General features: G+C 40.2%; 1 long non-coding RNA gene and 1 gene segment (V, D, J or C); both read left to right on the plus strand.

Annotated features, from left to right (window-relative positions):
* Positions 1-1167: 1167 nt before the first annotated feature.
* Positions 1168-5168, plus strand: LOC115204658 (Ig heavy chain V region 186-1-like). The segment is given in 7 exon segments: positions 1168-1306; positions 1774-2521; positions 2723-2970; positions 3066-3210; positions 4008-4111; positions 4222-4373; positions 4503-5168. Coding segments are annotated over 5 exon segments (537 nt in total).
* Positions 5169-5237: 69 nt separating this feature from the next.
* On the plus strand, positions 5238-6495 carry LOC115204761 (uncharacterized). The gene is made up of 2 exons (XR_003880441.1): positions 5238-6009; positions 6109-6495. It is a non-coding gene; the product is annotated as an uncharacterized LOC115204761 (long non-coding RNA).
* Positions 6496-15036: the final 8541 nt, after the last annotated feature.

Here is a 15036-nt window from a genome sequence, read left to right on the forward strand (position 1 = left end):
TGCCGGCCAAACCCTCCCTAACCCAGACGACGCTGGGCTAATTGTGCGCGAACCCTGAATCTCTGGTGGCACAGCTAGCACTGCCTTAGACCACTGTGCCACCCGGGAAGCCCATTAACTAATACTTTAACGTAGTGTTTCATATCCCCCTTTACATTAAACAAGATAACCGATAGAGGGTCTCTGAGTTTTCAGATGGCAAAGGTTGTGTCCAGTTACAGATACAATACATCAATGCAATTTTGTGTATTTAATGTTGTTCATTATTTTCTTTCAACAGGTGTACAGAGTTATGAACTCACTCAGCCAGCCTCTATGACTGTCCAGCCTGGTCAACCACTGACCATCTCCTGTAAAGGTCTCATATTATGTTACTAGCTTTTATACAGCTTGGATCTGACATCCTGCAGGGAAAACACTGGAGTGGATTGGAAATGTATATTCTGGAGACACAGAATACAAGGATTCACTGAAGAACAAGTTCAGCCTCTCAGTAGACTAGCAGTTATACTGTGTTTTTAAAAGGGCAGAACCTTCAGACTGAAGACACAGCTGTGTATTATTGTGCCTACCCTCACTGTGATATAACCCACCACCAGAGATGTACAAAAACCATCCTCTTGGGAGACACTGTATAGAATATGGAAGCTGAAGAGCAGCTATGTAATGCTCCTCTTTTCCACTAATTGTATTGAAAAATAAATGTTTTATCCATAAAATACTCAGTAAGAATGTCTAGCCCATCTCCTTTGTTAATAAATCAGAGGAGTTACAGTCAATATATCAAATGCACCTGAAATAACAGGGGACAACTTACGCTAAATTGTGATACAAAATATTGACCAGCTTTGCCACTTGGTTCTGGAACAATACATGGGGTAGCATACCATAATTACTGAAATATTACAACATTATGACAAGCTATAGAACACAGCCGTTCATCTTCCCTGGCCAAAAGATGGTGCCATGGCAACACAGTTCATCACTGCCACGACTGGAAGTCATTATTTACAGATACAAAATGCTGTATGTATGTATGTATTGTAATGTATTGTATTGTATTGAACGTGCATATATTGAGTGCATTATGCATATAGAATGCATCCAGTGATGTATCAAACAATTGTCTTTGTAGGACAGACAGTATGCAAAATCAACCCACTTCCAATGCCATATAAATGACCTGTTCTGACACAACCTTTCTCACTGCAACCACCCTGTCTGCTGGTACCCAGACAGACACTGCCAGAGATCCAACAGAGAAACATGTTTCTTACATCCCTACTCCTCCTGGCAGTCCTGCCATGTAAGTGGGGGGGATTTTAGTCTCTTTGAATACAGGACACCAAACAATGTCAGTTGTTTTCCCACTGTGTTAGTCAGTTGTTTTACCATTGTGCTAGTCAGTTGTTTTACCACTGTGTTAGTCAGTTGTTTTACCACTGTGTTAGTCAGTTGTTTTACCACTGTGTTAGTCAGTTGTTTTACCACTGTGTTAGTCAGTTGTTTTACCATTGTGCTAGTCAGTTGTTTTACCACTGTGTTAGTCAGTTGTTTTACCACTGTGTTAGTAATTTGTTTTACCATTGTGTTAGTCAGTTGTTTTACCACTGTGTTAGTCAGTTGTTTTACCACTGTGTTAGTAATTTGTTTTACCATTGTGTTAGTCAGTTGTTTTACCACTGTGTTAGTCAGTTGTTTTGCTATTGTGACTTACTGTAGTTATTGTGACATATCTCTGTTTCTCTACACTCCCATTCCCATCTCCTTCAGATATACACAGCATTAGTTTGACCTCCTCCCCTGCTCAACTCAAAGCACCTGGAGATTCAGTGAAACTCTCTTGCCAAGTCTCTGGCTATGCCCTGACAAGCCAAGGTACAGGTTGGATACTACAGCAGCCAGGGAAAACACTGGAGTGGATTGGGATCATCTGGGGTGGTGGATCCATCAACTCTGGAGCCTCTTTTAAGAGCAGATTCACCATCTCCAGAGACAGTAGTAATGTACTGTACTTAGACATCACCAGTCTGCAGGCTGAGGACACAGCTGTGTATTATTGTGCTCGTGGTCACGGTGATACAAACCAGCAGCAGACCTGTACAATAACTCACCAACCAATAAACGGTTGGAGTTATACGCACCCACCAGGAGTGGGCGATCTTAACCTTTACATGAAATAAATCCTACTATGATCTGATGATTGTATGAACTAGATGTAGTATCAGTCACTAGTCAAAACAAGGACTACTGTAGGATAAGAACAGATATAGGTATATCTCAATACCCTCTCTATTAAACATGTATTACCATTTTAATTGGGATTGATTCAGGGGTTGTTTCAGAAGTATTCCTTTTGTCTTACGAAGATTGAAACTTTGCTATGTTTTCATTTATAAAACCCTTTTACAAAAAATCCCACTGTACCTAACATCATTACTTAACTTTAGACATAGGAGTTACCTCACCCAGTCTCAGGAATGGCTACCTCTGGAAATTCCTTTGGTCTCTACTGATTAAGGTAAATCAGCTTTTAGTTTTTTGCACCTTATTTGTTGAACAATCTTCAAAATATTATTATATGTGATGTTCTGGTGCCTCTAGGGCAATTCAGAAAGCTGATTGAGGACCTTTATATTTATCAATTTGTTTTCTTTTTTTTCTGCTTGCATGTTGTATTTATATTTTGATGTGTGCATTTTCTGTAATTTCTGTCATTCAGGGCTTATCTGTAAAAGACACCTTGGTCTCAGAATGACTCCCTCCTGATAAAATAAAGGTTAAATAAAATAAATTAAAATGAGTACAGTTATTCTCATACTTTCCTGACAACTCTTTATCCTCCACCTTTATTAATGTCTCTGTTGAAGGAGGATTCTGCTGAGGACTGTCTCAACTACCTCTCGAGAACTAAGCAGCTCACCATGTTTCCTACCACAGGAATACTCTTACTGACAGTCTATCTAACAGGTGAGGATATGCAGCCTAATTATACGTTTATGAAGGAAATAAATTGACACGTTAGCTTTTAGCTTCAACAATATCTGTACTCTCTATTTCCACAGGTGTTCATGGCCAGACACTGACTGAGTCTGGACCAGTGGTTAAAAAACCTGGAGAATCCCACCAACTGACCTGTACATCCTCTGGGTTCACATTCAGTAGCTATGAGATGAGCTGGATCAGACAGGCTCCTGGGAAAGGACTGGAGTAGTTTGCTTTTATTAGCACAGCTTGTAGACCAATGTCTTACGCCCAGTCAGTCCAGGGTAGATTCACCATTTCCAGAGATGACTCCAGCAGTAAGCTGTACCTACAGATGAACAGCCTGAAGAGTGAGGACACAGCAGTGTATTACTGTGCTAGAGAGTCATAGTGGTTAAACTAATGTTAGAAGCCATACAAAAACCATCTGGAATAGAAAGGATGTACTTGCACAAGTGTATGCACAAACATTAGCTGGCCGTGATAGATGTTCACATACAGTATCATCACACAGTGACACAGCGATAACACACCTGTTAGATATGTTGTTGAAACACCAAAATATATCCCATTATCTTCATTTTACTGATGTCTCAATACTTCAGTTGATGGAGGAACTGCAATGTTTTGAAGTATCATGTAATGTTTCAGTTCATAAGGATCATTCTTCTAGAAGTTTTATTTTAGAATAAAAACATGAATGTAGCTGCTGCTTATTTTTTTTTAACCGTTTGTCATTCATCCTTATCTACTTTTTGTTGCCGATGTATGTATGCCGAATAGTTTTATGAACACATGGATTAACTCGATTATTTAGTTGTATGTGGTACAATCACAAACATAATCTAAAGATGGTCGGTGAGTTTTCACATTGTAAAGGTTGTGTCCAGTAATAGTGGTGGTGGTCCTGAAGTGTCTCTTATATACCCTCTTATATACTGTATCTCCCACCATCTCTCCATGTCAATGCAAACCCTCCCTCTGATTATGTCCCTACTTAAACAGTGTCTGTCTGTCCTTAGATGCCCTCTGTGTACTGGAGAGAAGAGAAAAGCAGCTCCCACTAGTTCAGCTTCAAAACAAACCATGTTCCCTGCATCTCTGCTGCTGCTGGCAGCTGTATCCTGTGAGTTTCTCTGTTCATACAAATTGATATTTATTACAACTCCGAACTGATCATTTGTCATTTCTGATGAAAACTGACAATGCTGTGTATTGATGTGTTCCTCATTACAGGTGTCTACTGGGATATTGAACTCATCCATTCTGGTCCAGTGGTTATAAAACCAGGAGAGTCTTTCAGCATCTCCTGCAAATGTTCTGGGTTTACTATATATTCTTACTTTCTTCACTGGATACGACAAGCTGAAGGCAAAGCTCTGGAGCATGTTGGTTATATATGTATTAGTAGTACTTCCACTGTAGACTCACTGAAGATAACTTCTAGTCATGACAGCTCTAGCAGTACAGTGTTTGATTGTATAATAAACGCCCCACACGGCATTTGCCCACTCCAGAGCGCTCCCAGAGAGGCATGAGGCGAGGGCGGACACCCTTTTCCTTCCCGATGGAGCTGGATGAACGGTGTATAGGTCCAGCTGTAATAGGAACCCCTGGCACCGTGCTGCCGTCCCATCATACTCCCTGGGAAGGGAGAGACGCATCCCACTGGGACTGGATCCAGGAGGGACGGGTAGAGGTAACCCCGGTTGTGCTGGTCTAGGCGCTGGAAGTCTCTCCTAGCGGTCATTGGTCTGGACAACGCGATCCATCGTGGCACCGAGATGTTGCAGCATTGCCGAGTGTTCCCGGACGCGCTCCTCGACTCCTCGTCTGACCTGGGTACGTGCTCCTAATGACTGCATTGGGGGTGTGGAATTCTGTCAGGTGTGTGCGTACTGGGAGCGAAGTCAGGTGCAGGAGAGCAGAGAGTTGTGAACAGGCGCACACTTTATTGAGGCAGGAGAAGCCAACAGACGGACACAGCTGCGTCAAAACCTCCAGCCCATAGGCAAAAGTGCAAAACGCGCAAAACAGTCACAATAATTTATGTTTAACAATAAACATCTATGTGAACAACACGGTATAAGCAAACCAGTCTGGCGCGTCAAACAATTAACACGTAACACAAACAATTCCACACAAAGACATGAGGGGGAACAGAGGAATAAATACATGCAGTGTGATTGGGGAATGAAAACCAGGTGTGCAGGGAACAGGACAAAACAAATGGATCAATGAAAACGGTGGCGATGGCTAGAAAGCCGGTGACGTCGACCGCTGAACGCCGCCCGATCAAGAAGAGCCGACCTCGGCGGAAGTCGTGACAAAATTAAATAGAACAGAGATGCTTCACCACATTAAATTTGTAAATGAATACAAGCCCATCACTTGTGGTGCTGGAAATGTATATCTGAGTTGTTTACCAATTATACTCCTGATACGAATTGATGGTATTCTAATTGATGTCTTTCAAACATTCAATGAAGTCAATCATGATCCATTACTTTAATGTTTAAATCATTCACATGATAAAGGTGGCCAGTACCGAACAAGAAGATCTAAGCTCTTTTGTATCAAAAAGACACATAATTAAGTATTATGATATAAATACAGATATATGCAACAATATAAAGACTGGGGACTATTCACACTATTGGGTTGTGATACAAAAAATATTAGCAGAGTGTAAAGCTCATTGTATCACAGTCCTGCCGAACATTATCCTCCAGTATAAGTCTTTTTACATGGAGAACACACTAGAGTATTGCACAGTTATTACATATTGTTTCCCTACTGATATTTCCATGAATTATATATATATCCTCTCCTTATGCAAATTTCACTTAGCCCCTCTTCCCTTCTTTCCTTCTCCCTCCTCCTTATATAAAAACCTCTGTATCTGAGAGTCCTAGTACGTCCTTCTGAGTCCTGGAGAGTAGAGAAGAGCAGCTCCCACCTGTTCAACTTCAATACAAACCATGTTCCCTGCATCTCTACTGCTGATGCTGGCAGCTGCCTCGTGTGAGTTCCTGACTGTAGTCTGATCAGTATAACTTGTGTTGCTGTGATACTGATGTAACTCCTTGATTGATCTGACCTGTCAATCCTCTCCCTCCTCAGGTGTCCACTGTCAGGTCGTACTCACACATGCTGAACAGTCAGTCCAGGGGACCCCTGGGGGATCCCTCAAACTCACATGTGCCTGAGGTGGTGTCATGACTTCCGCCGAAGTTGGTGCCTCTCCTTGTTCGGGCGGCGTTCGGCGGTCGACGTCACCAGCTTTCTAGCCGCCACCGATCTACGTTTCATTGTCCTTTGTTTTGTCTTGATTTTACACACCTGGTTTCCATTACATTATTATTTATTCTCTATTTAACCCTCTGGTTCCCACATGTTTTTGTGCATATTTGTTTGTTGTTAAGTGTTCGCTATTTCTGTTAGCTGGAGTAATGTCCCTGCGTGGAATTATTTTGTGGTTGATTCGAGTAAAGTACGTTTTTTTACTCAGTTCTGTGTCCTGCGCCTGACTCCGTCCTACCCATTGCACATTGACACTTGACAGGTGGATTCACTCTAAGCAGCACTAATATGTACTGGATCCGCCAGGCACCTGGAAAAGTACTTGAATGGATAATTTACTATTATTCTGACAGTAGTAAGAGCAATGCCTAGGTAGTACAGGGCTGATTCACTGCATCAAAAGACAGCTCTAATTTCTATCTGCACATGAGCCAGTTGAAGACAGAGGACTCTGCAGTGTATTACTGTGCTAGAGGTTCACTATGGTTAACCTCTCTGGGGTATGCGGGACGCACCCAGCGGGACACGCTATTTAACAGCCAGTGAAATAGCAGGGAGGCTAATTCAAAACAACAAAAATCTCATAATTCAAATTTCTCAAACATACAACTATTATATCCCATTTTAAAGATACACTTCTCGTTAATCCAACCACATTGTCCGATTTCAAAAAGGCTTCACGGCGAAAGCATAACATTAGATTATGTTAGGACAGCGCCGAGACAAGAAAAACCACACAGCCATTTTCCAAGCAAGGAGAGGCATCACAAAAACCAGAAATACAGCTAAAATTAATCACTAACCTTTGATGATCTTCATCAGATGGCACTCATAGGACTTCATGTTACACAATACATGTATGTTTTGTTCGATAAAGTTCATATTTATATCCAAAAACCCCATTTTACATTGGCATGTAATGTTCAGAAATGTTTTGCCTCCCAAAACTTCCGGTGAATGAGCACATCAATTTACAGAAATACTCATCATAAACGTTGATAAAATATCCAACAGTTATTCAAAGAATTATAGATACACTTCTCCTTAATGCAACCGCTGTGTCAGATTTCAAAAAAGCTTTACGGCGAAAGCAAATTTTGCAATAATCTGAGGACAGCGCTCAGACACCAACAACAAGCAATACAGATACCCGCCATTTTGGAGTCAACTAAAATCAGAAATAGCATTATAAATATTCACTTACCTTTGATGATCTTCATCAGAATGCACTCCCAGGAATCCCAGTTCCACATTAAATGTTTGTTTTGTTCGATGAAGTCCATCATTTATGTCCAAATACCTCCTTTTTGTTCACGCGTTTAGTCCACTACTCCAAATGCAGGAAGCGCATGCAAAATGTCACGACGAAAAGTAAAAAAAAGTTATATTTACGTTCATAGAAACATGTCAAACGATGTATAGCATCAATCTTTAGGATGTTTTTATCGTAAATCTTCAGTAATATTCCAGCCAGACAATTCCATGGTCTTCAAAAAATAAAAGAAACACAGCTAACTCTCATGTGTACGCGCGCCTCTGAGCTCATGTCATTTTCTCAGTCGTCTACTTCCAGGAGCTTTTAATCTCTCCCCAGTCACAGTAGAAGCATGAAACAACGTTCTAAAGACTGTTGACATCTAGTGGAAGCCTTAGGAAGTGCAAAATGAACCCTAAGTCACTGTATACTGTATAGGCAATCACTTGAAAAACTACAAACCTCAGATTTCCACACTTCCTGGATGGATTTTTCTCAGGTTTTGCAGCCATATGAGTTATGTTATACTCACAGACATCATTCAAACAGTTTTAGAAACTTCAGAGTGTTTTCTATCCAAATCTACTAATAATATGCATATCCTACCTTCTGAGCCTGAGTAGCAGGCAGTTTATTACGGGCCCGCCTTTCATCCGGACGTCAAAATACTGCCCCCTACCCTAGAGAAGTTAAACTAATGAGAATAGCCATACAAAAACCATCTTGTAGAGAAAGGAAGGACTTGCACAAACACATGACAAGGGGATAAATGAGGAACAATTCTAATGATGTATCAAATAATAACACAATGATACACCTGTTAAATTCATGGTGCTAGTGTTGTTGATGCACCAACAGGGGGCACTCTCTCTCCATATGATTAAAATAAAGACCAGTACTGATGATGGTGCTAATAATACATTTAATTGCAAGAAAAAAGTATAATTTGGATGTTGATTCAAAATGCTTTAGTTTGTCAAAACGAAAGTAGTGTCTTAAATATGTTTCATCCAACACAAGTATTAACTAATGCTGTAAATCTAGGGTTTCATATTTATCCCCCCATTCAAAAAGATAACCGAGAGGGTCTCTGAGTTTTCAGAGTGTAAAGGTTGTGTCCAGTAATAGTGGTGATGGTTCTGCAGTGTTTCTAACCCTCTTATACATCCCCTCCCCCTTTACGTCAATGCAAACCTGGTTCTCTCCCTACTTAAACCATATCTGTCTGTCCTAGTACATCCCACTAAGTCCTGGAAAGTAGAGAAGAGCAGCTCCCACCAGTTCAGCTTCAACACAAACAATGTTCCTGCACGTCTGCTGCTGCTGGCAGCTGCCTCCTGTGAGTCTCTAGGGATTTTTGGAGGAAAGACAAAACAAAGGAAATTGCCTGTAGTATAAAACTGTCTTCAACACAACTACTAGAATTTATATAGTGTAAGTGTAACATGTTGCTATTTTGTGTATTTGACGTTGATCATTATTTTCTTTCCCCAGAGTTATTTTTAACTCACTCAGCCAGCCTCTATGACTGTCCAGCCAGGTCAACCACTGACCATCTCCTGTAAGGTCTCATATTCAGTTACTAGTGTTACTACAGTCTGGATTTGACATCCTGCTGGGAAAACATTGTAGTGGATTTGGTATGTCAATAATGCTGGAGACACAGCTTATAAAGACTCACTAAAAAACACCATCACATTGTTTTCATAAGGAGTCTGCAGACTGAAGACACAGCTGTGTATTATTGTGCTCCCCTCCACAGTGATACAAATCAGCACCAGACCTGTACAAAAACCGACCTTCTGGGTAGATGATGTGAAGGGACTCATAAACACAGAGATGTAGTTTACTTCTCAGTTGCAATTGAATATTCCTGAATGTATACATGGGAAATGTGTAAACAGATGTATCTTCTGTGTCCCTGCATTATGAGCAAAATGTTGACAAGCACCCACTGTATGAAACCCGTACTTATCACTGATGACATACAATATCATCTATTAAGGACCATGATGGAAATGATCTGACTTCTGATGTAATTAAATAACTGGAGACCACTATCACTTCTGTCTTGTGGTGCAAAAATATTGGCAATAGGTTTTGATAGTATCAAGATTCATCCCACTGGACACAAACTGTCTGAATCAACGTTGTTTCCACGTCACTTTGTTTAAAATAATGTTATGTTTTCCATCTGTTGACATTAAAACAAGGTGGAAAACTGATTGGATTTGCAAGAAGCCATCAATGTAAAGGAATTTCTGAAATTTGTGTATTTCTTTCAACTTTTAACCAAAATCCAAAAACGTAGTTTTTGTGTGTGTGTGTTCGAATTCACATTAGATGACAACTGAATCAAATGTAAATCAAAACGAATCATTAAACTGATGTCTGTGCCCAGTGGTTAACTAATACTCACTAGTAACAATCTAGCTTAGTACAATAGAAATTGAATATAAAAATCTGGCATAGTTATCAAAGAAAAGTTTTGATATAGTTATAAAAGAAAGGTTTACTGCTATTCCCATTCCTCCCACACCTGCCTCTTCTCCCTATGCAGATTGTACCACACTCCTCTCTTCCTCTCTTTCTCCCCACCTCTCCCTTATATAAACAGTCTCTGTGTGTGTCCCTCTGAGTCCTCGAGAGTAGAGAGGAGCAGCTCCCATCAGTTCAGCTTCAAAATTAACCGTGTTCCCTGCATGTCTGCTGCTGCTGCATCCTGTGACTCTCTGTGGATTTGGGGGGAACTCGACACATATTTGGATTGGCAGAAATATAAACAATTCTAATGTATCTTTAAGGTTGTTTGTGAAGAATGTTAATATATTTGTGTATTTTATCTATACAGGTATTTACTGTGATATCACACTAACACAGCCTGGTCCAATTGTTGTAAGGCCAGGAGAATCCTTTTGTAAGGTTCTGTATTTATTTTCTTAGTCAACCTTGTGTTTTTGAACATAGCCCTATTTTTTTGGTGTTCTTGAATGTAGCCCTGTTTTTTGGGTGTTCTTGAATGTAGCCCTGTTTTTTGGGTGTTCTTGAACGTAGCCCTGTTTTTTTGGTGTTCTTGAATGTAGCCCTGTTTTTTTGGTGTTCTTGAATGTAGCCCTGTTTTTTGGTGTTCTTGAACGTAGCCCTGTTTTTTGGTGTTCTTGAATGTAGCCCTGTTTTTTGGTGTTCTTGAATGTAGCCCTGTTTTTTGGTGTTCTTGAACGTAGCCCGTGTTTTTTGGTGTTCTTGAACGTAGCCCTTTTTCTTTGTGTTCTTGAACGTAGCCCTGTTTCTTTGTGTTCTTGAACGTAGCCCTGTTTCTTTGTGCTCTTGAACGTAGCCCTGTCTATCATTTTTGTTCATTGATTTCACCTGTGTTAGTTATTCACCTTGTCTCATCAGCTCATTATTTACTTCAGTTCATTCTGTTTGTGCCTTTGTGAGGTATTGTTAGTTTTGACTCTACTAAGCCTTTTCCTAGCTCGTTTGTGAAAACCAGTTATAGCTTTCAGTCCTAGTTTTGATTCACTTGCCTGTTTGCCTTCCTTTGTATGACCATTGCCTGCCTGTGACCATGATTCCTGTCTTCTGCGAAGGTGAAATAAACACCTGCTGCGCTCTGTAATCTACACCTTTTTCTCCCTGAGTATTCATTACACCTTTATCATCTCCTGTAAGACCTATGGTTATACTCTTGCTAGCTATAGTACTAGCTGGTTTCAACAGCATGAGGGCAATGGCATGGAGTGGATTGGTTATGGGGTTTGCGGAACTGGCAGTGGACGACCAGCATAATAGACCCACTTAAGAGCAAAATCGGCTACACAGTTGACACTTCCAGTAGCACAGCGTTTCTACAAGGGAAGAACTTTCAGACTGAAGACACAGCTGTGCATTACTGTGCTCGCAATTCCCACAATGATACAAACCATGGCCAGATCTGTACAAACCCATTATCTGGGGACACATGAAACATGAAGAGCAAAGATGTGACCTTTAGTTCCAATTCCACACTCTAGGAGGCACTTGTGGATTTCCCCTATATTGAAAAGCTTTCCACAATGTTATTCAATAAAGATATTCTTCAAGGGTTGATTCAGAGAACATGGTTTCTCTCTGGTACATTTCAGCAACAGATGGTACAGAAACATTGATCCACTTTCATAATTAACTAATCAACAAATTGACATTGCATCCCTTCCAGATATTGTTGTTGTAAGAGAGAGTGTTTCCAACTTACCCAGTAAAATAAAGATAAATATACATACAATATATCAAAGGTGAACTGTGGGTGTATATCAAAGCCTCGTGTGATTGGTCCTCCCAGTGAGGTTGAGCTCATGCAAATACTCTAGTCCTCCATCTTTATTAATGTCTCTGTTGAAGGTTGTTTCTGCTGAGGACTGTCTCAACTACCTTTAGAGAACTACACAGATCACCATGTTTCCTACCACAGGACTCCTCTTACTGACAGTATATCTAACAGGTGAGGATATGCAGCCTAATTATAAGCTTATCACGGAAATATATCGACACATTAGCTTTTAGCTTCAAAACCCTCTTCAACATTCTATGTATTTCAACAGGTGTTCAGGGTCAGACACTGACTGAGTCTGGACCAGTGGTTAAAAAACCTGGAGAATCCCACAAACTGACCTGTACAGCCTCTGGGTTCACATTCAGTAGCTATGAGATGGCTTGGATCAGACAGGCTCCTGGGAAAGGACTGGAGTGGATTGCTTTTATTAGCACAGCTAGTACTCCCATCTCTTACTCCCAGTCAGTCCAGGGTAGATTCACCATCTCCAGAGATGACTCCAGCAGTAAGCTGTACCTACAGATGAACAGCCTGAAGAGTGAGGACACAGCAGTGTATTACTGTGCTAGAGAGTCACAGTGGTAAAACTAATGGGAGAGGCTGTACAAAAACCACTTCCCCATTCAGCACAGACAACCAAATGTATTTATGATGAATGGTTTAATAGCACAAGCTCAGCCATACTTTAAACACATACATACATACATACATACATACATACATACATACATACATACATACATACATACATACATACATACATACATACATACATACATACATACATACATACATACATACATACATACATACATACATACAGTATATCATTTATAAATATAATGATTAGGTGGGCACTTATATTTGTCCTAATGTATTGGAAATGTGTTTTTTGTCTTCACATTCCACTCCCGCTGAGACCCTTAGAGAGTGGGGACACGGACAGAATTACCATTAGTAAGCACCCATGTCATTTGAGTCCCGTTGAGAATGTTTAACCATTCTAAGGAGTTACTATATATAATATCAGTTTCATCCCCTATAAATCTAGTGTTAAAAACTGACACATTATCACATAATTTCCCCCCCATTTTGCATTGATATTCCCAGTCCTTTTATACCTGACTGTCTTCGTTATGCAAATGTCATCCAACTCTCTCCCCTCCTCTCCGTCATATAAACAGGCTCTATATGTGTGTCATAATACGTCCCCATAAAACCTCTTTGTATCTGAGAGTCCTAGTGCGTCCCTCTGTGTCCTGGAGAGTAGAGAAGAACAGCTCCCACCAGTTCAGCTTCAACACAAACCATGTTCCCTGCATCTCTGCTGCAGCTTTCTCCTGTGAGTCTCTCTGGATTTTGGGGAAAGATAGAACAATAAACAATGGCTTTGGTTTTGTTAAAACTTTAATATGATTTTATTAGTAGTGAGTTAGATTTTAAATGCTTTGTCCACATGTATTTACTATGAAGAACTCACTCAGCCATCCTCTATGACCGTCCAGCCAGGTCAACCACTGACCATCTCCTGTAAGGTCTCACATATGGAATAAACATATAGTTACTTGTGTCACAATTATTATGCTTTAAGTCACACAGAAACAGCATATTTTCCATCATTTTGGTCTAACTGTATAAGAAGCAAGTATTAAGGCATCCATTCTATAGTCTAAGGATTTATGTTTGATAATCCATTCTGTTCCACACAGGCCCTGCTCTCCTTTTCTCAGTAGTGTCTGTTCCTGCATGAAATCTTCTCAGGTTTTTGCCTGCCATATGAGTTCTGTTATACTCACAGACACCATTCAAACAGTTTTAGAAACTTTAGGGTGTTGTCTATCCAAAGCCAATAATTATATGCATATTCTAGTTACAGGCCAGGAGTAGTAACCAGATTAAATAGGGTACGTTTTTTATCCGGCCGTTTAAATACTGCCCCCTACCCCCAACAGGTTAACGAGAGTCGTGTCTTTAAAATGGTGTAAAATAGTCATATGTTTGAGAAATTGAAGTAACAGCATTTCTAAGGTATTTGAATAACACGCCACAGGATTCCACTGGATGTTACGTAGGTGGGACGATTTCGTCCCGCCGACCCTAGAGAGGTTAAATAAAGGTGAAATAAAATAAATAAATAAAAGTTCCCTTGCGACAATTTAGCTTTTGCAACGAGACCATTAAATATATTTAAGACAATGGTAGAAGAGTGTAGTTCTGTTCAGTTTGGACTTCAGTTTATCGCTAACCTTATCACAGGGACTTTGAAGCACTAACTTACATCATCTGCATGCTGATCTTGAAATAAATTGACGATAGCAAAGATTCCATCTTTGACGACACCACATAAATGGAATAGCTACTAGCTAGCTTAATAGTTAATATTTGCGCGCTAGCTCTGCATATTCAGCTAGTGTGTGTGCGCGATTGACTGGATTAACTTCACGTCAGTTACGTTCATTGAGTGCCTTTCAGACAGTAGACACGACCCCTCTGTTGCCTTGCCAACTAAGGAACTGGCACTGGATCAAACCATTGTGAGGCAAAGGGTGGGGGGGGTCGCAATCTTTTGAAACTTAAAAAGGCTGCTATTAAGTGTCTATAATCAGCACAATTGCTTTCATTGCGTATTATTAATATTATTTAAATTACATAGTTATGTTTCAGTGATATATTGGGGGGGACAAATCATATTTTTCCCAGGATGGGGGGGTCGTGTCCCCCCCGTCCCCCCCGGGATTTCCGCCCCTGGTTCAAAGATACCCAAGCATGACTGCCCCAGTATGCACCTGCACTCTGGTAAAGGCATTTCCCTGATATAGCATCTTGATTAACCCTAAAAAGGACCAATATATCATTGTGAAAGTGCAGTAACATGTTTTAAAACAACACACAACAGTGATGTATTGCAGATGTGGGAGAAAATGAAAAATTATGAATTAAAAAAGTCATTGAGTGAAGTTTAGCCATCTAAGTGAAGTAGTTTGTTGAAAGTTGTTGACCATGTGAGATTGAAACAATTGGAATACATTCTAGGGTACATTACTTGTTGTTCATTATTGTTTTTTGATATTGTTTTATGTGTTGTTCTAATATGATTTGATATCAACTATTTCATGACTCTTCTTAATACATGTAACATAATTTTAGAATTTGAGACGTGAAGAAGACAAAAACATTT

Source organism: Salmo trutta, chromosome 1 (genome assembly GCF_901001165.1).
Source record: "Salmo trutta chromosome 1, fSalTru1.1, whole genome shotgun sequence".
NCBI lineage: Eukaryota > Metazoa > Chordata > Actinopteri > Salmoniformes > Salmonidae > Salmo > Salmo trutta.